General features: G+C 39.3%; 1 protein-coding gene across 1 annotated transcript in view; it reads left to right on the top strand.

The window, feature by feature from the left end:
* Positions 1-5,568: 5,568 nt before the first annotated feature.
* ATP10A (ATPase phospholipid transporting 10A (putative)) overlaps positions 5,569-20,643 on the top strand; it is a 158,941-nt gene continuing 143,866 nt past the window's right edge. Inside the window, exon 1 of the mRNA XM_070943381.1 lies at positions 5,569-6,395. Within this exon, the coding sequence (XP_070799482.1) occupies positions 5,956-6,395 (440 nt within the window). The 5' untranslated portion in view covers positions 5,569-5,955. The remainder of the gene's footprint in view (positions 6,396-20,643) is intronic.

Here is a 20,643-nt window from a genome sequence, read left to right as displayed (position 1 = left end):
CATTGTCACTTGCCTCATGAACAGTAGTTTTCCTGTGGCCTAAACAAGTGGAATTGTCACTTTCTTTATTCAGCAGCAAGACGGAAGGATACTGAAGAGGTTAAACAACCACATTTTAAACTTGTTACTCCTAATAATCCCATTTTGTAGTCGGCACACAAAACTAGAAAATATAAAGCATTAATAACTCTCTGTGCCTTAAGGAATAACTGTTGATAAAACTACTTGGGGCCATAGTGACATTTTCTCCAGGTTATTTTCCAGTGGAGTTTTTATTTGCAAATGTAGTATGCAACTAATCTTTTTAGCTTTGAAGAAAAATGTCACTTTGTGCTTTGTTTACATATGTAAACTAAATGTGTTACACATTAACTTAACAATGCAAATACATGACGTAATTATATGTGGAAGAACTGTGACTGTTCCAGTTTGCTTCTTGCATATTATATTAAACAAACCTGTACTTCCCTAAATTCTCTCAAGTGCTATTTGAGTAAAATATGTGTTTGAACATGACTTGTTTGTTCTATATTTTCTAGATCAGGGGTGTCAAGCTCGATTTCATTGAGGGCTGTATCAGGGCTGTGTTTGACCTTGGGGGTCCGGGGTAGGCATGGCTGGGGTGGGCATGGCCAGCTCGACGTCACTCATGTCAGTGATACCTGTGGCGGCTCGAACGCTCTGCCAGCGAAAAGGGGCTCCCGAGCTCAGTTTTCGGCTGCCAGGGCATCCTGCAACCCTCTGTCAGTGAAAACAGAGCTCGGGAGAACCACAGGCGGCCCTCCCAAGTTCCATTTTTGTTGGCAGAGGCACCACGGACTGATCCTTCGCTGTTTACAGGGCAGCCCCATGGGCCAGATCTAAGCACCCCGTGGGCTGCATCTGGCCCCCGGGCCTTGAGTTTAACACCCCTGATCTAGATGAATGTGTAAACTTACTTCTTTGGCTTAACAATGAATTTACTCCATTAGTCTAACATTGGGTAATATGGAAGTCCTTCCTATGGATGTTACTTTACTAGCAACTCATTTACATCCTTTTGAAATTCTATATTCACTCATCAGGGATTAACTTCCACCCAGTTTCTAAGTAACTGTGCATAGGATTACATTTAGCTGTTAATCTCCTACCATCCCAACCTAATTGTCTTGCCTATTTTTTCCTCTACTCATCCATATATAAAAGGAGCATTTTGAGACTGATATAAAAATGCACAAATACCACTGTAAATCAAGAACATACCAAGCATGAATCCTGTCAAGATTTTCATTCTCTCCATATATAGCCTGGGAAAAGAGCAAGAGCAAGAGCACTTAGACTTATATACTACTTCATAGTGCTTTACAGCCCTCTCTAAGTGGTTTACAGAGTCAGCATATTGCCCCCAACAGTCTGGGTCCTCATTTTACTGACCTCGGAAGGATGGAAGGCTGAGTCAATCTTGAGTCTGATGAGATTCGATCTGCCAAACTGCAGGCAGCCAGTGATCAGTAGAAGTAGCCTGCAATACTGCACTCTAATTACTGCGCCACTGCGGCTCTTATATCAGCCAGAAATGTCTTCCCTGTGAACATACACTAAAACGAATTGCATGTGTTCATGTACGTATGCTTTCTAGTGGGTGTCACTACCCATTTTAAAGCTCAGAGCTCAAAATTGTGAGCAAGATAATTTCACTCAGTTTTATTCAGCAACCTGATGGTATAGGCCAATGATGGCAAACCTTTTCGGCACGGAGTGGCCAAACCGGAACGCATGCCAGAACACCAGAAACCCAAAGATCAGCTGGCCGGTGCACATGCACGCGCCAGCCACTGGTCTTCGGGTTTCCGATGCACATATGCGCGCCAGCCAGCTGGTCTTCATGCTCGCACGAGCGTCGGAAACCCAAAGATCAGCTGGCGACGGCACACATGCCCACAGAATGGGCTCTGGGTACCACCTCTGGCATGCATGTCATAGGTTCACCATCACGGGCGTAGGCCATAAGCCTCTCAATCTATATGCATGTTCCTGGTTTAATATAACTCCCAAATGCTCTACACAAATACATGTAGCACATAGTCCTTCCTGGGATCTGCAAAAGTCGACACTGGGAGGAAACAGTGAATATCTTTAAAAACATTTATACATTCAAGGATCTACCTTTTGCCAAAGTGCTCTGACCTGTTAGAATAGTTTTTATCCCTTGTGTTCTTATGTTTTGGATTTGTGGCTAGTATACTTAAAGCAGAAAGAAATGCAGCTCCTTTACAGAAGTTGCTTGCATTTTTTTCTGAATGAGTGGACATACTCTCATTAGACAGATTATGGCCCACCTATTTAATTTCTGCTTGGAACAATTTGCATTTGAAAGAGATAACTTTCAATCCACTTCAGCCAGCTAATTCAATATTTTTTAACATTCTCTACCCATGCTTCTCCAATGAAATACAACAAAGATTCTAACAGGCTAAAATGTCCCCCATCTTTCCTCCATGTGTCCTTGTAAGATGGCTGGGCTTAAGTGATTTCCTTGAGATAGATAGCTGAATTCATAAAACCTGATGGCAGATCAAGTAGACCTTGCTTTGTCTTTTTTAGCCATGGAAATCTGGAGAAATCAGAAAATTCCCAAACAGGAAAAGTTAGTATTTTTGTTCAGAGTTAGTCTCTATTCTAATTGCAATGTTAATCAAATTGGCTATTGCAACCCCAAGTACCAAATGAACTGGATGTTCAAAAGAATAATTAATAAGGCCCTCTTGTTGAATTTTATTCCTAATTTTCATCACTATCCCTAGAAACAATTGGGTTTTTTAAAGAGATGCCTACAAATATGGGCTATGTTCAATAAATCAGGTATGTCTAATGTAGTTTTGAAGGTCCTAATATGCTTTGGGGATATTGCACTTATTGTACTGGTAGATGTCCCCTATAACAGTGGTCACCAACGGGTGGTCTGTGGATCACTGGTGTTCATGAGAAAATTTTGGTGGTCTGCAGAAAAATTATTTGCAATTTTATATTGCACTAAATCAGGGGTCCTCAAACTACGGCTCCTGGGCTGGATACATGCAATGAACGTTTGTGTTGCTGTGGAGAGTCTCCCCCTTCAAGGTATTTTTGTGTGAGTTGGAGTGGGGCAGAAATTCCAACTTGGTGTGGGGCTTTGGGCAAAGGCTGGAGGGAAGTGCCGCTGGTGGCGAAGAGCCGGAGGGCCTTGTTCCAGTTAGACTGCATCATGGCCTGGAACTGGCTGACCATCTCAGCCCACTGAGCCTCCAGGCGCTGGTACCTGGCCTTGCACTCCCGCAGATCTTCCTTCTGCTTGGAAAGCCTATGCTCCTAGTTCTCAGTGAGGTGCTTCTGCTAAGCCTCCTTCTCGATCAGATCCAATTTGAACTGAGCTGTTTTGCCAACTCTTTCTCATGGTGGCTGCTTAGCTCCAATAACTGCTTCCTGTTGGGGTACTAAGGAGCCTGGGTGGGCAGGCGAGGAGGGGCTGGGAGAGGAGGGGCGATTAGAGGCCAGCGAGGCACCCCTCAACGTGAGTGACATCGAGTTGACCACACCCATCCAGTCACATGACCACCTAGCCATGCCCACCCAGCCGGTCATTAGGCAGATCATATTAGTTGTCCATGGGATTTAAAATTATGAATTTAGTGGCTCTTGAGGTCCGAAAGGTTGGTGACCCCTTCTCTATAACATGCCTGGCATTTCATGATCAACTCTCAACAGCATGATTCTGTAGCTGAACATGGATACAATTTTTCTCCATCTATTTCTTCTTCTTGGTGGCTAAGATTAAGAGTCTCTAAAAGTGGCTAGCTGTGATAAATTTAAATAATACAATGACCAAACATTTTGAATCTGGCCTCAGTAAACCTTCTCTTTGGGCATACTAGCATAAGTACTTATGATGACTGTAGTTCCTGGGTGCAATATTATGGACTGCAATACAGCCCTCCAAAGGATCTCTCATGATTGGCCATAGTGGGGTAAGAAAATCATAGAAGCTTTTGTACACAGTTCAGTAAGCACTGACTGTAACTCCAGGCAGCTTAATGGAAACTAATGACTAAGAACCTGGTAACCATGTTATCTGCCTCATATCTGTGGACTGAAGGTTTCTTTAGTAATGGGTGGGGACTCTTTCCTAATTTAGAGACCTAATTCTGGCTTGAGCTCAGACTAGCCTTGCCCACTCATAGAGGTTGGGAAAATTCCTACACTGCTTTGGGTAACACCCAGGTTTTCTATAAAGACCAGAGACCTCCAATTCTCCATCATCTATTCACCTCCTATCCAGCAGAGGTAATGGCTTGCATCCTTTCCTTTGAAACACCTTTGATTCTTAAGAAAACCTTTAACAGCAAAGGACTTGAAGGATATTCTGGGCTCTCTGAGGAGCAGTGAAAGGTTTATTCCTACATTTTTCTCTAGAATGAGCAAAGTGTATGCAGAAGTAGAATTGGTTTACTTAAAACAGATTTAAATTGGATTGTAAAGATCAAATCATCTCCTTGCTCTGACCTCTCATCGGATATTTTTTGGTGGAAGAGCTTTTCAAAGACTCTATCCTAAGAGTCAGTTTGGGGTGGTGGTTAAGGAACAGGGCTAGAAACCAGGAGACTGTGAGTTCTAGTGGAATGGTAAGCACAAAGCCAGCGGCCCTGAGCTTGTCACTTTCTCTCAGCCCTAGGAAGGAGGCAATGGCAAATCACTTCTGAAAACCTTGCCCAAGAAAACGGCAGAGAGTTGTCCACTCAATCTGAGAATGGGACAGGATTGAACAGAAAGGGGGGAAACCCCTCCTCTTCCTAATGAATAACAGAAAAGTGAAATCTGCCCTAATTAGTTGCTAGATTCATAATTCTAACCTTCCTGGCTTTCTTCCTCAATGCTCTTAGCAGCATCTACTTAAATGGGGCAATTTCTTCCACCCGTTGACATTTGAATAGCAAAAACCAACCCACGGTAGAATCTATGGTTCAAACTCTCTTTGCGAGGGGGAGGGGAGGAGTTTCCCCGCATCCGCTTCCACAGGTTCGTATCACAACGAAGGCGTCGCGCTTCTATGATCTCCTCGGAAGTATCCAGCAGTTCCACCAGAACTAATCAGCCGCTTGACCTGTGAATCTTCCTCCCTCCAGGATATCCTGCAAAACTTCCTCTTCTTGTTTCAAAACCTCTTGAAACTTGTTGATTTTGCGAGAAAAACGCTCCCCCCCCCCAAGATGTCACCGGACTAAAAGTTTTAGCCCCAATAACCGCGCATTACGAATCGCCCCACTTCTGTAAAACTGGTACCATAAGCCATCCTATACCGCTTTAAAAAAAAGACACAAAACCCTTTACCCGTTTTCTACTTTACTTTACTTTAAAAAAAAAAAAAAAGCAGCAGCTTCCTGCTCTTCCTTTCATCGCCCTCCTCCCCGCGACCCACCCTTTTTGGCTTCCCACCCCGATTTCCCTTTCCCAGCGCCGCCTGCCACGAGGGGAAGGTAATTTTGTCCAACAGGCTGCCACGGTGGCTGTTTTTTTCCTCCACTTTAATCTCCAACCTTCTTGGTGGCAAAACGGAAACCGGTTAGTGGGTTGACGAGGAATGACGTGTGAAAACAAGAGTGACTTTGTACGACTCCCCTCCCGCCAAACAACGGGCCAGTCATTCAGCGGCCTCGCTGCTGGAAGGCAGAAGCAAAAGAGAAAGCTGGATGGTGAGGCGCAGAAGAAAACAACGAAAACAACTGTGAGAGCGAGACCTTCCCAATCGGGGCAAAGTTAGTTAGAGCGGAGGTGGGGAACACACCCGCCTCTTCCTTCACCTCGCGGAAAACTGTAAGGGCATGACTAAGTTCCCAAAGATGATCACATAAAGGAGGGGGGAGAAGGAGGGTTCTCCATGTGCTGGAAGCTGCCGGAGAACTTTCTTCCAGCATTGATTTCCTGCCCTTGCTGTGCGCGGCGATGACCGAAAGCACAGATGCCGTGGGGGACTCATCTTCTCAGGAGCAGAAGCAAGACAAAGAAAGGAAGAAGAAGAAAAGGAGGAAGAAGAAAGATGTCAGGAAGGTGCGGGTTGTAACTTCCAACCTGCTGTCTGTCTGCCCTGACACGGAGACCTCCAGGCAGCCAGCTAACAATAGACTGAAGACCACCAAATACACAGCAGTGTCTTTCTTGCCCAAGAATCTCTTTGAACAGTTCCATCGCTTTGCCAATGTCTACTTTGTTTTCATTGCTTTACTTAATTTTGTGCCCGCTGTCAATGCCTTCCAACCAGAACTGGCGTTGGCCCCAGTGCTCTTCATCTTGGCAGTTACAGCAGTCAAGGACTTGTGGGAAGACTATAGCAGATACCGGTCAGACCAGGAGATCAACCATATGGAATGTCTGGTCTACTGCAGGTAATGGGATCAAGAGAGTGGCGTGGAAAGTTGAAAAGCGGACCCATATGCAGAGGATGTGGTGCTTGGTGAACAGAATGGGATAGGGACTAAGATGAATAGGACAGCTTTTGAAAAGTCTGTGCTGGCTAACTCTTGCTAACTTTTTACTGTGTTCCCCTTTTTAAGCGAATACAATGACCTCCAGTGACATAGTTAAGTAATGGTAGATTTTAGGCATCAATGTGTCTGTACCATTTGAAATGTATGAGTGCATTTCACTTACTTGAAAACATAGTGCATAACCCCCATGTCTTTGGGAGGTCCATGCTATTTCCTACCTTGATGGGACACATATTTCCTACTTTGATGGCTCCCTAAGTGTCATAGTAACTGTCCACTATAGACTTTGGATACTCCATTCACTTTTTCCTTTCTTCACTTTCACAAGAATATTAGAAACAATGTTGTGTTCCTATATTAATATGGTTCTTCCCACCTAAACTGCAGCCCACAGGTTAATTTCTTTTTTCTGGCAACGTATTTCATTTTCATTTCACTACTTCCCTCTGCACATTTCTCTGCAGGGGCTTTGTTTATATGAAAACATGCCACAAAGACTCTATTCTATGCATTTTTTTTCCTGTGGGAGAAAAAAAGAAGGCCATCTCCGAAGTTTTTTTCCGTAGATTTGTGGGGAAGTGTAATTAGGCCATATTGGCCTATCGCCTGATGGTCTTTGGTTGATCCCAGACATCCCAACCTTAGAATTGAAAGGCATTTTGGCTGCCAGGAAAAAACAGGGCTGCTTTAAGGCGATTCAAACAGGTACTATGTCGATCATTTCTCTACTGTATGCACTATGTCCAACTCTGGGCTTTAATTTGAGGTGCTGTGCAGCCTTTAATAGGCCTTTGATCCAGCATCTCTTATTTTATGATCTATAAACTTGTACTGAAATATTTGAGCCCATGAGAGAATTACATGGAAATTGAACTTTTGAATAAACCTGCTTATAATTACCACAATGGAGTGAGATTTTGTGAATTAAACGCTTGTGCAAGTCTCATTGACTCCATGTATTGGTCTTAGTCTTCATTAGTCTTGCAGTGTTATATTCTTTTCCCAAAAGTAACTGCTTGACTGCCTTTTAAAATTATGTATCTTCACTCAATTTCTTCCAATTTAATTGATACTACTGATGCTTGTGAAATATTTTTCTGCTAATTTTAAGCATGGGAAAAATATTTTTTTTTCATCCAATATGAACTTAAATGTTTGTGTACTATTCCCATAACACTGTTTGGTAAACATTAAATTACCAATGAGTGGCTAAAATACTTCAATTACTGGAATGTATGGAGCAGTATAAAATTTGTTATCAGTTAAGTTTCATTTACTGTGAAATGATTGAATTCTAAAATGCCTTATTTCATTAATGCATCTTTGAGATTATTTAACAGCAAAAAAGGGCTATATTTATAGCTACAGTATAAAATAATCCTCCCCTGACAATTTTAAATCTTGTTATATTAATGTACAATTAAACCTTTGCTGAACCAACAGAAAAAGATGATATGGTACATGTGATAGCAACGCACGAAATAGTTAACTTTTTTTGTCTTTGCATCTCCAATGTCTGATTTGTGTATTCATTTAATACCATCTTGTCACTTTCTTATTTATAAGATGAATTGGTGAAAAGACAAGCTTTATTGCCAAATATATTCCTGATCTAGGACGTGTCCACATTAGATATAGGTAGTTCTTGACTTACAATACAATACAATACAATCATTTAGGGAATGTTTGAAGTTACAACAGCACTGAAAAAAATGACTTATGACCATTTTTCACACTTACAACCATTGCAGCATCCCCCCGTCACATCAACAAAATTCAGACACTTGGTAACTGACTCATATTTATGACAGTTGCAGTCTGCCAGGGTCAGGTGGTCATCTTTTGCGATCTAACGAGCAAAGTCAATGGGGAAGTTAGATTCACTTAACAATCAGATTACTACCTTAACAGCTGCAGCGATTCACTTAATAACTGTGGCCAAAAAAGTCGTAAAATGGGGCAAAACTCGCCCAATAACTGTCTTGCTTAGCAACAGAAATTTTGGCCTTAATTGTGATTGCAAGTTGAGGATTACCTGTACCTGCATGCTTCCATGCACTGGTCACTGACTATAAAAAAGATTGTGTTTGTGTTTCCATTTGTCTTCATTTTTATGCCTATGTTAAGGGAAAACTTGTTTGGTTATAGTGTCTTAGCTAAAGAGCTAAGGTTTAATCATGCCATGCAAGCCTGCATTAAAAAACATCGTTTAAAGGGTAAAGTCTTGTCCTATTTAGCTTGTTTAAGTGATATATGGTAGTATTGTGTAAATATACTTTCAATAAACACCGTTATTTTTTTTACTGCATGCCAATCTTCTATCAATGTTTCTCAGCCTCAGCAACCATGAGTCATGTGGACTTTTAACTCCCAGCATTCCCCATGCTGGCTAGGGGAATTCTGGTAGTTGAAGTCTGCACATGTTAAAGTTGCTAAGATTGAAAAACCTTGATTTATCTATACAGGTTTGAAGGGCCAAATGCCTTTTGCTTTGGGATCAGGTCAGTGTGCAAGACCAATTTAGCAAAGATCGTCTTTAATGAAACTTGGCCACAAATCCTAGTTTCTGTGATCTTTCTCCTCTGTGGACTGTTAAGGATATTCTTGGCTCATAAGATGACTGATCTTGTGCCATCTTCACTTGGACAATAAACCAACATATACAGCTGTCTGAATATAGTACTGCGTATTCACACCAACTCTCAATGCTCTGGGCCCATAACCTATGTTAAGGATATTCTTGGCTCATAACCGATGTTATGGGTTATTGAGCAAAGTACCCCTTGAGTATGCACATGAATACCTGTTGACAAACATGTATTGATAGTCTATATATTGCCTGACCAACTAGTTATACAATAGCCATTTTTAACTCTATAGTTAAAAGAGAAAGCACAAATGGACCCTTCTTATGCCTTATTAGACATAGTTCAATTGACCTAAAAAACACAACAGACAATATTATACCAGAAACAATTAATGCAAACTGTTTAAGGTGCAACCAATTATAGCCATTCACCTGTATGTTATATCTCAGGAAGAGACAGTGCCCGACTGATGAGTCTGGGTTCAAAAATGATTAGCATCAGTTGTACCTGGCTAGACTAGACTGGCAGATTAGAAGAAAGCAGTGCCAAACCCTTTCCACATTCAGCCAAGAAGATCACATGGATGTCATTAGGAGTTGATTTGATTTGACTTCTTAACTGTTAAGGTCCATTATATCTGGACTGTCAAACTCAATGATCTGGCTTAAAATATTGATGCTCTTAAGCCTTTTCTGTTGTGGTGCCTGCTCTTTTGAATATCAGTCCTCCAGAGAATACATGGGCCCAACCCCGTTGCCTTTCCCAAGCCTTTAAAGATGTGGTTTGTCATCAGGCCTGGGTGTGTATCTGAGCCTGTGCGAAGGCTGTAGTAAACTGTGTTATGTTTTCTTTAACCTTGGTTGTGGATTATGTGTATGTTTTTTTAATTGTTGATGTTTTTATTCTGTTTTTAATTATTCCCTCAAAGTCAGGCATTTGGAATGTAAATATTCTTTTTTTTTTTTTGAAAAAAATACTCAGAGTTTTAAAAGTTCAGAGCAGCCTCCCTTTGCCTTTGAATGGTGATCATAAACATTCATAATCAATTGAAGTTTGACAACAGCTTGTGCTGTTTCCGTTCTGAACATTTTTACTATATCTATCTTCTAGAAAACTGCTATATCTTTGTTCTATTTTACTATATCTATGTTCTAGAAAACTGCTGGAGGTGTGAGCAGTAAAAATGTGGGGATCATAAAACAATAATATTCTGAAGTTTTATTTCTTTTACTTATTTGGATAGGTACGTGTAGGTAGTCCTCGACTTACAACCACAATAGTGCTCAAAATTCCTATTGCTAAGCAAAACAGTTGTTAAGTGAGCCATGTCCCATTTTATGATCTTTTTGCCATGTTTTTTAAGTGATTCACTGAAATTGTTAAGAGAATCACTGAAGTTGTTAAGGGAATCATGCGGCTGTTAAGTGAATCTGGCTTCTCCCCCTTCGACTTTGCTTGTCAGAAGCAACCTAAGATGATTGCAAATGAAATCCCAGGACCAGAGGTGAAATGCTCCCGGTTCGGACCGGATCACTTGATCTGGTAGCATGGAGGCGGGTGGTTCGGAGAACTGGCAGCCCCCCCATGCCCAGCTGAGCCGCGCGATCATCAGAGGCTTTTTTTCTTTTAAATGCCTCTGACGATCCAAGCTGAGTTGCCTGATCGGCAGAGGCTTTTGAAAGCATTTTTGAAAGCATTTTTTAGAGGTTGTAGAAAAAATGGTTTTAAAAATTAAAAAAAAAAAATGGCCATGCCGACCCAGTCACATTACCCCACCACCACCAAGCCATGCCCACAGAACCGGTAGTAACAAATTTTAGATTTCACCACTGCCTAGGACCATGTGACAATTGTAAATACATGCTGGTTGCCAAGCATCCAAAGTTTGATCAAGTAACTGTGGGGATGCTGCAACAGTCCTAAGCATGAAACCTATGACTTAAGGTGCTTTTTCAGTGCCCTTGTAACTTTTAATGATGATTAAATGAACAGTTCCAAGTTGAGGATTACTGTAATCATAAGCATTATAACATCTGGAATCTGTAGTAGAAGCTCTATGGATATTTGCAGGGATTTGTTATTGGACAATAGAGAGCAATAAAGACGTCTTTTGAAGTTGGTAGATGGAGGATAAAGTTTCACAGAGTGGAGCTATGAAAAATATATTCCGCAGAATATATTTAATATTATTTATTAAATATAAATATATATTTAGAATATATTTATTATTTAAAAATAGAATAATAAGTGAATTATAACAAATAATAGTGGAAGAGCTTTCGAAGTCTTTTCAGATCTTAATTGTGTGTGTTTTTTTATACAAATCACATAACAGATTCTTATGAGTTGCTTCACCTTCTACCTGACATTCTTTAGTGTGCCAGCAGATAACAGAGAATATGTTGAATTTGACCAGAAATGTGAGATAATAGTAAAGTCGTGAAAAGTAAGATAACTTGCTGTTATCTTTTAGTTGGAAAAAAATAATCCATTATTTGAGTTTTGAAAATAAGGGTAGTATAGCAAACTGCAGTGTTCTTTTTTTTCTTTTTTTGGGTTTTAAAAAACAAACTTTATTAAATTTAAAAAGATAAAACTATATAAAACATTCACAACCTTAAAATTACAATCAGCAATGCTAATCACAACAAACAACTGCAGTGTTCTAAGTGTCACTATAGGAGCTGTAATAGGTTTGGAATTGTGGCCAAAGACTGTAATATCAACATATTTGTGTGACAAGGTGCACAACTTTTCATAATTTCTTTTTCTAATATTGTGTATATCTCTACCTAGCAGTATAAAGCAGGTTCCATGTTTAATGATACAAGTTGGAATCCAAGTAAGTACAGCTAGTCCTTGACTTACAACAGTTCATTTAGTGACCATTTAAAGTTACAACAGCACTTAAAAAAGTGACTTATGACAGGTTTTCACACTTGTGACTGTTGCAGTATCTCCATGGTCACATGATCAAAATTCAGGCACTTGGCAACTGACTCATATTTATGACGGTTGCAGTGTCCCAGAGTCATATGATCTTCTTTTGAAATCTTCTGACAAGCAAAATCAATGGGGAAGCCAGATTCACTTAACAATTGTGTTACTAACTTAAGAACTGCAGTAATTCACTTAACAACTGTGGCAAGAAAAGTAATTAAATGGAGCAAAACTCACTTAACAACTGTCTCAATTAGCAACATAAATTTTGGAGTCAGTTATGGTTATAAGTCGAGGACTACCTGTATAAAGCTTTTCATTATCGACTGAATTCTTAATTCTTAACAAATCCCTTAATCAATATCACCGCTTTAGATGAACATTTGCTGTTAATGAAGGTGAATTTTAAAAAAGAAAAGGATACACGGTGATGAACTTAGAGCTCTAGTTAATGTAACACTTTAACCTTTTGGTTGGAAGGCTCACCTCTGATCTTTGCATTGCTTCTAAAAATTTGTAATTAGTGACTTATGTGACATTCATATACAATAATTTTCAATTTGCAAGCCTGACTATAGAATGAATTCTATAGCAAGATAAATATCTTTCTTTTACAAAAATAGGAATCACAGCAATAACTGCAATGTAGCATTGGCATGTCCTATTATTTAGTGGAATCATTTAAGTTTCATTCATTCATTCATCTCCAGCAGTTTTCTATTTATTGAGCAATATTTATAACTTGCTCAAATCCAGAGTTACTCTAGCAGTGAACAGCAGAATATAAGCAGCAAAATTTGAAAACAAAACTACAAAGAAAGTAAAACAGCCATGTTTTTGTGCTTATGTTAGATAAAAGTTCGATAAAAGCTGAAAGCACATATTAATACAGTTTATTCGCAGAATTTAAGGAAGAATGGGCCCCTTATAACACCAAGGAAAGGATATTGCATAGGGTGGAGGTCAGCATAAGGAAAGTCCCTCACCTAGTTCCCACCACATAAGATAATCTTAAATTAGAATATGGGTGATTGAAACCATATTCCATGTATTGGGGTAGAGTAATTTTTATAGGGATAAATGGAGTCCTTTTTATTCATTGATTTTATTCCTTTTATTTCCTCTTTTGTAACTGTGTCCAGGACAAATACCTTTCTTATAGAAAGCTTTTACATCCTGATTCTAATACTATCAACTCTGCGACTAAGTTCTATGTCATTGACATTAAAACATGCACTCAAATAATGTATCTCTGAATATTGTTTTTATTTGATGTTATTTTTTTGTCCTGACTTTAATCAGAAGAGTAAATATGTAGGTGTGTATGATACATGGCTGTGTAAATATTGTCATAGCTCCAAACATGTCAAGCAAATAGAAAATCAGAATCCATTCTGTATATCCCATAAACTCCACAATCAATTTATAAACCAGAGGTTTGATTTGTGGCTTGTGGTAAGTGAGCCAAGTCTTCCTTTTGTTGATTTTTTGACATTAATGTTTTATTAATTTGTGATAGAGGATTCAAAGTCTCTTGGACCTCAGGTGGTTTTTGCATTCTAGCACATCCATTTAAAAGTGGTGAGTGAACTTATTGTTGGAAGGGGATGACAATAGCAGTGCTTGTTTTTCAGCCTGGTGCCCTTGTGAATATTAGTGTCATTGGTGATCTTCCTTGGTCACGTGCCAAGCTCCATACCCCAACTTTGCAATGTAGCAATAGCAATAGCACTTAGACTTATATACTGCTTCACAGTGCTTTACAGCCCTCTCTAAGGGGTTTACAGAGTCAGCATATTGCCCCCAACAATCTGGGTCCTCATTTTATCGACCTCAGAAGGATGGGAGGCTCAAGGCTGAGGAAGGCTGAGTCAACCTTGAGCCTGGTGAGATTCGATTTGCCAAATTGCAGTCAGCTGGCAGTCAGCAGAAGTAGCCTGCAGTACTGCATTCTAACTATTACGCCACCACAGCTCCTGTACCAAGGGATAAACCTCTTACTTCTATGAACAGTTCTCTGTTTCACATAGGACATTTGAAAAAAAATAACAGTGATGTGTATTTGCAGGCTGACATTTTATTTCAAAAAGGTCCATTTGTTTAGGGGAGAAAAACAGCTGAAAGGTAAATTCAGATGATGGAGAGTCTCAGAAATGATTGGGAATGACATCACTATATTTCCTTATGGTCAAAGGATGTTTTGAGTTGTCTGGGCCTTCTATGGAAGACATTGTATATGAGTGCCAGTAGTTTATTTCCAAACTGTTTACATTCTCTGTCAACATTTGGAGTTTACATTCTCCAAATGTTGGGTAGCTGTAATCTATTCAAAATGCACAGGAACAAATATAGAGATTTTTGAACCATAATGCTAATGGCTGCTCTGCATTTTTCAGACTTCTGGAATATTGTTAGTGATGTTAGGGTCACCATAGCTGCTTAATGTTGTTGCTTGCTATTGCAAAACAAGCAAACAAAAAAAAAAAACCCCTCCAAAACCTAATTTCTACTACTCCTTAAAAATAAGAAATACCCACTGGATAAGTTAAATAAAAACATTTTTGAAAAAAAATAACATTTAGTTTTTTGGTGGCATGCTGCTTGCTGTACCAAGGATGCTCTGAGTTTTTTATACAGGGGCATCCTCTAACAAACTCAAGAAGTAGAAAGAGATCCTACTGCTAAATTTAACAATTGTTTCTACACATAAGGAAACATGGTGGCACAGTGATTAGAATGCAGACTTGCCACTAATTCTGCCAACTGTCAGCATTTTGATCCTGACCAGCTCAAGGTTGACTCACACTTCCATCCTTCCAAGATCAGTAAAATAAGGGCCCAGATTGTTGGGGGCAATACACTGACTTTGTAAACCACTTAGAGAAGGGTATAAACAGTGGTTGGATTCAAGTAATTTAACAACCGGTTTTCTGCCCTAATGATTTCTTCCAACAACCTGTTTGCTCAGAAACTGCTCAGAAAGTTAATAACCGGTTCTCCCGAAGTGGTGCGAACTGGCTGAATCCCACCACTGGGTATAAACCATTATGAAGTGGCATATAAGTCTAAGTATTATTGCTATTGCTATATGCAAATACATCTCTACCCTAGCTTTCCCCATTTTTTTTCTCTGAACATACAGTATGGATTTGCATTTATACTGTAGAGAAATGTCACCACATTTTTAAAAATTCTTTCAACTTAAAAAAAAAAGAGAGCTGGATCTTGTATTAGATAGAGTGAATCAGTTGCCTAACACAATGGATGTGGCAGGGTAGAGGTTAACAGTGAAGATTTAGAGGACAAATTTGTAGTTGTTTTTCTGGTCCCTCAAAAGCTTAGATGCAGTCTTCAGAGCCTTCCCAGTTGCTGACAGAATTTTAATGTCCATATCAGATAATTATGTAATCTTTTTAATGACCAAATGGGGAAATTATGATTACTTTCAAATAATACTATTTAATTTAAATTTAATTAAATAAGAAGTTAAGCATCAACATATGTATACACTTCTCCAAAGCAAGCCCCCAGTCCAATTTGCCCCAGGAAGAAAGTGTCTACTGTAGGTAAACATTTTGACACTTTAGCTTTCTGTTCTGGTTATATCCCTGCCTATCTTTTGTATGTTTGTGTGGTTATAGAGCTAATGGTTCAAATCTATTTCTCCAGCATGCGTGATGGAAGAATTTTATGATAGACTTATATCATGTAAAGCTAACAATATAACAACAGACAATGACTATTGCTAAAGAGCACTCTACCTGATGCAAAGCTACTAGTACTATAATTATTTACCTAAATTATAAGTGTGGAGTAAATCTGTTTGCTCAGTTATATGTTCTGTTTATGACTGTCTGTGGCTAGTTGTGGTGGTGTTTCTTTACAACTGCTTATGAAATATGTGAGCATTAGGGTGTTTTGGCAAGTTGTTAGGACAGTGATCAGATGTCTGGGCAATTGGTTCTTTTGGATCCAGAGATAATAAGCATAACAGTAAATAACTGGATTTTAAGCTTTATTTTTAGCTCAGATTTAAGATTTAAAAAGATTTAAAAGCAAAACATAAAAAGCAAACATATCAAGCAGAATGATACCCAGATCTCTTACAAGCTGTCAGAAGCTCCTTAATAATGATAGCAAATGGTGGCTAGTTTCCACAGGAGCCTATGCAAAACCTATGCTAGGTTTTGTGCAGAAGCTCCCAACAAATAACAACAACCCCAAGGTATTTATCAAAACCTGGCACCATGACTTCATGGCCCTGGTTTGGTCATGGAGAAAACCTGACCATGACTAGGTTGCACATGACTGGGATATCCTCCCCCTTCAATAAGCAAAATAACCAAGTAGGTTAGCTCACAAGGAGCTCTAAACTTCTAGTTTAAAAGGTCTAAATTTTCTGAATGTGCCACTAAACACCTTGAAATAACAGTGGTCTTCCACCTTGCCACTACATAGCAGTCATTTGGTATTTTTCCATATAATAGCCAGAAGAAGCTAACCTTGCTAGTGAGCCATGCCAACAATTGCTAGACTATTAAAAGCAAGTGATCAGATTCAGAGAACTAATGGATACTTAGAACATTTTCTAGAAATTTGTATTTTAAATGGAGGTATGGACACTTCTCTGAAGCTCTTAGTTGAGTAATTTAGACACCGTTGAATGGTGTTTCCTTACCCTCATTTTGTGAGGGATTTTTTTTTTTTGCACTTAAAACAGGAACAGATGAACTATTTCAAGAATATATTTAAACTCTTAACATTTTTAAGATTTAACGTCTTCTAAAGGATCTACCATCTTTATTGCTGTTTGATACTTCCTTATTTTCCTAATTTATGGTTGAATTTTTTATTGGTTAAATGAAATTTTATTGCCTCCAGATCTCAAACTGAAATTTAATCCTGCCACCTTAAAGTGCTGAAATGGAATCAAATTAAGCTGATTTGCATATGTTGAATAAATATTTTCCTTTATATCTAAAGTGTTGTCTTTTGATTCACTCACAGAAATTTGGGGTTGTATGTAAGAATAACAACGATTTTGCTGTCTGTTCAATTTTTTAAGCATTGTAAACTCGGTAAATGGACTTTGCCATTTTTTAAAATGGAAAATGTGACCATAATAATAAAAAAAGAAAGTGTTATGATTGTTTCTAGAGATTCAGTTAAAGAACATAGAGTTTGTTTAAAACACAGAACAGCCCCCATTAGTTTCATCCAGCTATCTGAAACATCTTGTTATCTGAGCACATTGTGTGACCTACATATAACCCTGAATTGGAATAACCTCTGTGTTAGTAGCATTTTGCTTAACTGAAGTTTTGAAAGTATCAAAATCTCTTGGTTGCCCTGTCAGACATTTTATTTATTTATTTACTTGCTTGCTTGCTTACTTACTTATTGTATAGGTCACCCATCTCATGGTTGAAGTGGTTCTAGGTGGTTTTCCAAATGGTAAAACAGTTAAAACAATTAAAATTAGTAAAAATTAAGTAGAGATTAAAAATCAAGAGGATGGTACAAGGCAGTGGTGGGTTTTTACTGGTTCACCCCAGTTTGGGCGAACCGTAGTGGCGGCGGTGGGAGGCTCCGCCCACCTGCATGGACATCATCAGAGATGCTCTGTGCATGCGCAGAAGGTTCTGCACATGTGCAGAAATGCTGTGTGCGCGAGCGCTCACCATTCCAAACTGGTAGCGAAGGTAAGTGGAACCACTACTGGTACAAGGGATGGGGGTCTTCTCTCTTACCCCCTCAATCATCTTCAGCATAAAGCATCTCCATTGGGGGCCCAAGCTAACTGGCAGAGCCATTTTTTAAACGCCCTTCTGGAAAACCAAGAGGATGCTGGAGGACCTCACCACCGGCAGCATGATATTCCAAAGGGTTTTTTTTCTCCTGGATTGTGCCAGCTGAAATTCCTTGACAAACAGGGTCTGCAGCAAGTCCCTTCTGCTGGACAAAGTGGGACAAGCTGGACAAAGTGCGACAAGCTAACCCCATTGGACTAATTGCTTGATACTTGCTTGCTTCCTATTATTATTTGTTTTCATTAAGTATCATTGCTTTTAAGGCTTAGGATGTATTATATTTGCATGCATGTATAACTGTTAGGAAATTTAAATTTAACATCACAAGATTCATGAACCAAAATGTGAGGCAATTATAGTCCGATGGGTGAATAGGATCAGGCCCAAAGCCAAGTGTTCTTTTCTAGGATTCCTTTTACAGCCCACATTATATCTACCACCGAAGCCCAGTTACCCCTCACAGCAGGAGTGGTATTCACTTACCTTCGCTACCAGTTCACAAATATGAGTGTGCACCTCCACGCATGCACAGAGCCTTCTGTGCATGCGCAGAGGGTCAAAAATGGGACATGATGACATCCGGGTGGGTGGGTGGGTGGAGCCTCCTGCCGCCGGGGTTACCGGATCACATGATCCGGGTAGAACTGGCTGAATTTCACCACTGCTTCACAGTTATCATTGATAATTGAAGAAGATCCATTGAAATTCCAGGAATACTTTGAAGTGGATTCTTGCTAGTGTTTATAGGTATTCCTTACTGCATCAGAACTCTTGTCAGCTGATTTTTTAATCTCTCACTTTTTCCTGCTGTGAAAGACATAATTTGAAGGTGTCTTGATCCTTGAGGCTCTTTTCATCTGTCTCTCTCTCTCTCTCTTTTTCCCTTTGGATAAAATATGGGATGAATAAAGGACAGAAAAGGACTTCTTCAATACAACCATCACTTCCTTAATGTAATATTTTCCATGAGGGGACAGAGGAGGAAGGATTATGAGGGAAGTGGGCTTTTACCATGGATTGGTTTTAGGAGGCTCTTCTGAATTCTCAGTGTGAGCTATAGCATTCCTGCTTATGCATAAATATTTCCAGTGAAGCAGTATCCATCACATCCCAAGGCAACTTATATAGCCAATTATTGCTGTGAGAGCAAAAGGCAACTCCAAGAGGAGGGAAAAAATGCCTTTTCCCTCAATGTTCTAATTAGGTGTGAACATGAGTAAATCAAATAATAGTCAAGCAAGATTAAAGGTATTAAAGGTTCGGAAAGGTATTCTTTACCAACTCTCTACCAGTGTAAATTCATTGGCTTTTTGTGAAGGATCTGGATGTGGCTTCAAATAAAGGGATAAAAATCCATTGTTAATAAAGAGAGGCAAAGGAACTAGCTGTGAAACTGAACATTACAATTAAGTTGAACATCCCCTGGACTGCATCACATTTTGACAAGCCTGTACATGCTTACAGCCATTAAGGTGAAAGTAATACCGGTAGTCCTTGATTTATGACCACAGTTGAGCCCAAAATATATGTTGCTAAGTGAGCAATTTGTTAAGTGAGCTTTGCCCCAGTATACAACTTTTCTTGCCACATTTGTTAAGTGAATCACTGCAGTTCTTAAATTAAGTAACATGGCTGTGAAGTGAACCTGGTTTCCCCATTGACTTTTGCTTTTCAAAAGGTCACAAAAGGAGATCACAAGACCCTGGGACACTGCAACCATCATAAATGTGAGTCAGTTGTCAAGTATCCAAATGTAAATTACATGACCATGGGGATGCTGCAATGGTCATAAGTGTGAAAAATGGTCCTAAGTCACTTTTTCCAGTGCCGTTGTAACTTCGAATGGTCACTAAATGAACTGTTGTAAATCAGGGACTACCTGTATTGAATGCCACTTGCATTATAATTTCTAGACCTATAAAAATCAAGAAGCATTCTGACATACCTAGCAAACCACAAATGGTAACCTGGATGTAGGTTTAAGCAGATCAGATGTTGAAGGACAGACATCTAAATTTCCTACCAAAGATACTTGCTTTAGAATTTGCAAAGGGAAAATGGCTTTTCAATGTATTGCTTGAGAGCATCACAGAGAACAATTGTGCTTCATAGTATTGATAAATAATGTACCGTGCATACAATATTGATATGTGCAATTAGCACAATATAAAAATAGATCAAATCATTTACATACATGTATTTAAAACGCATTGCTTTTACTCACCAGTTGTTTTAAAAAGTGCCAATTCTGATTCAGATGAAAAAGAACTTGAACTTCTAGCTAAGATTACGCATGTGTCTAATCAGAGGTTTGAGCTGGAGCAGATATATAAGGCTGGCAGTTTTAATGCCTTCATGCAGAGACACTGCATCAATACTGTATCATCTGTAGTGAGGGGTGATTTTTTTGGGGTATAACTTCTGATGTTGATGATTCTGTGCGTTGAAAATAGATTAATCAGAACATTTGAGCTGCTGGCCTTTCCTGCTCCCCTTGCTTTTTTAAAAAAAATAATAATAATAATATAAGTACTTCTGCAGCATCAGTTCAGATGGGCTGAAACTTGGCAGGGGTATCACAATGACACTGCTATGAAAGATGATGCAATGCAGCAGCAATAGCAGTTGAAATAAGGGCAACAGATGTTAGTCCTTTGCAGCTTCCATTTTCCTTTCTTTTCAAAGACTTTTCTTGGCCGTTGCAGTCTTGGAGGCTATTCACAAGTGTGGCTTTTGTGAATTGGCTAGATTTCGGCGTAGCTGAAGCTTGGCAGGGCACTCTGTTAGGACCTGTCTCTTGCCACTTGA

Source organism: Pituophis catenifer, unplaced genomic scaffold (assembly GCF_029215685.1).
Source record: "Pituophis catenifer annectens isolate HBS135680 unplaced genomic scaffold, rPitCat1.0.hap2 SCAF_4, whole genome shotgun sequence".
Taxonomy (NCBI): Eukaryota; Metazoa; Chordata; class Lepidosauria; order Squamata; family Colubridae; genus Pituophis; species Pituophis catenifer.
This window is presented reverse-complemented; position numbering and strand designations above follow the sequence as displayed.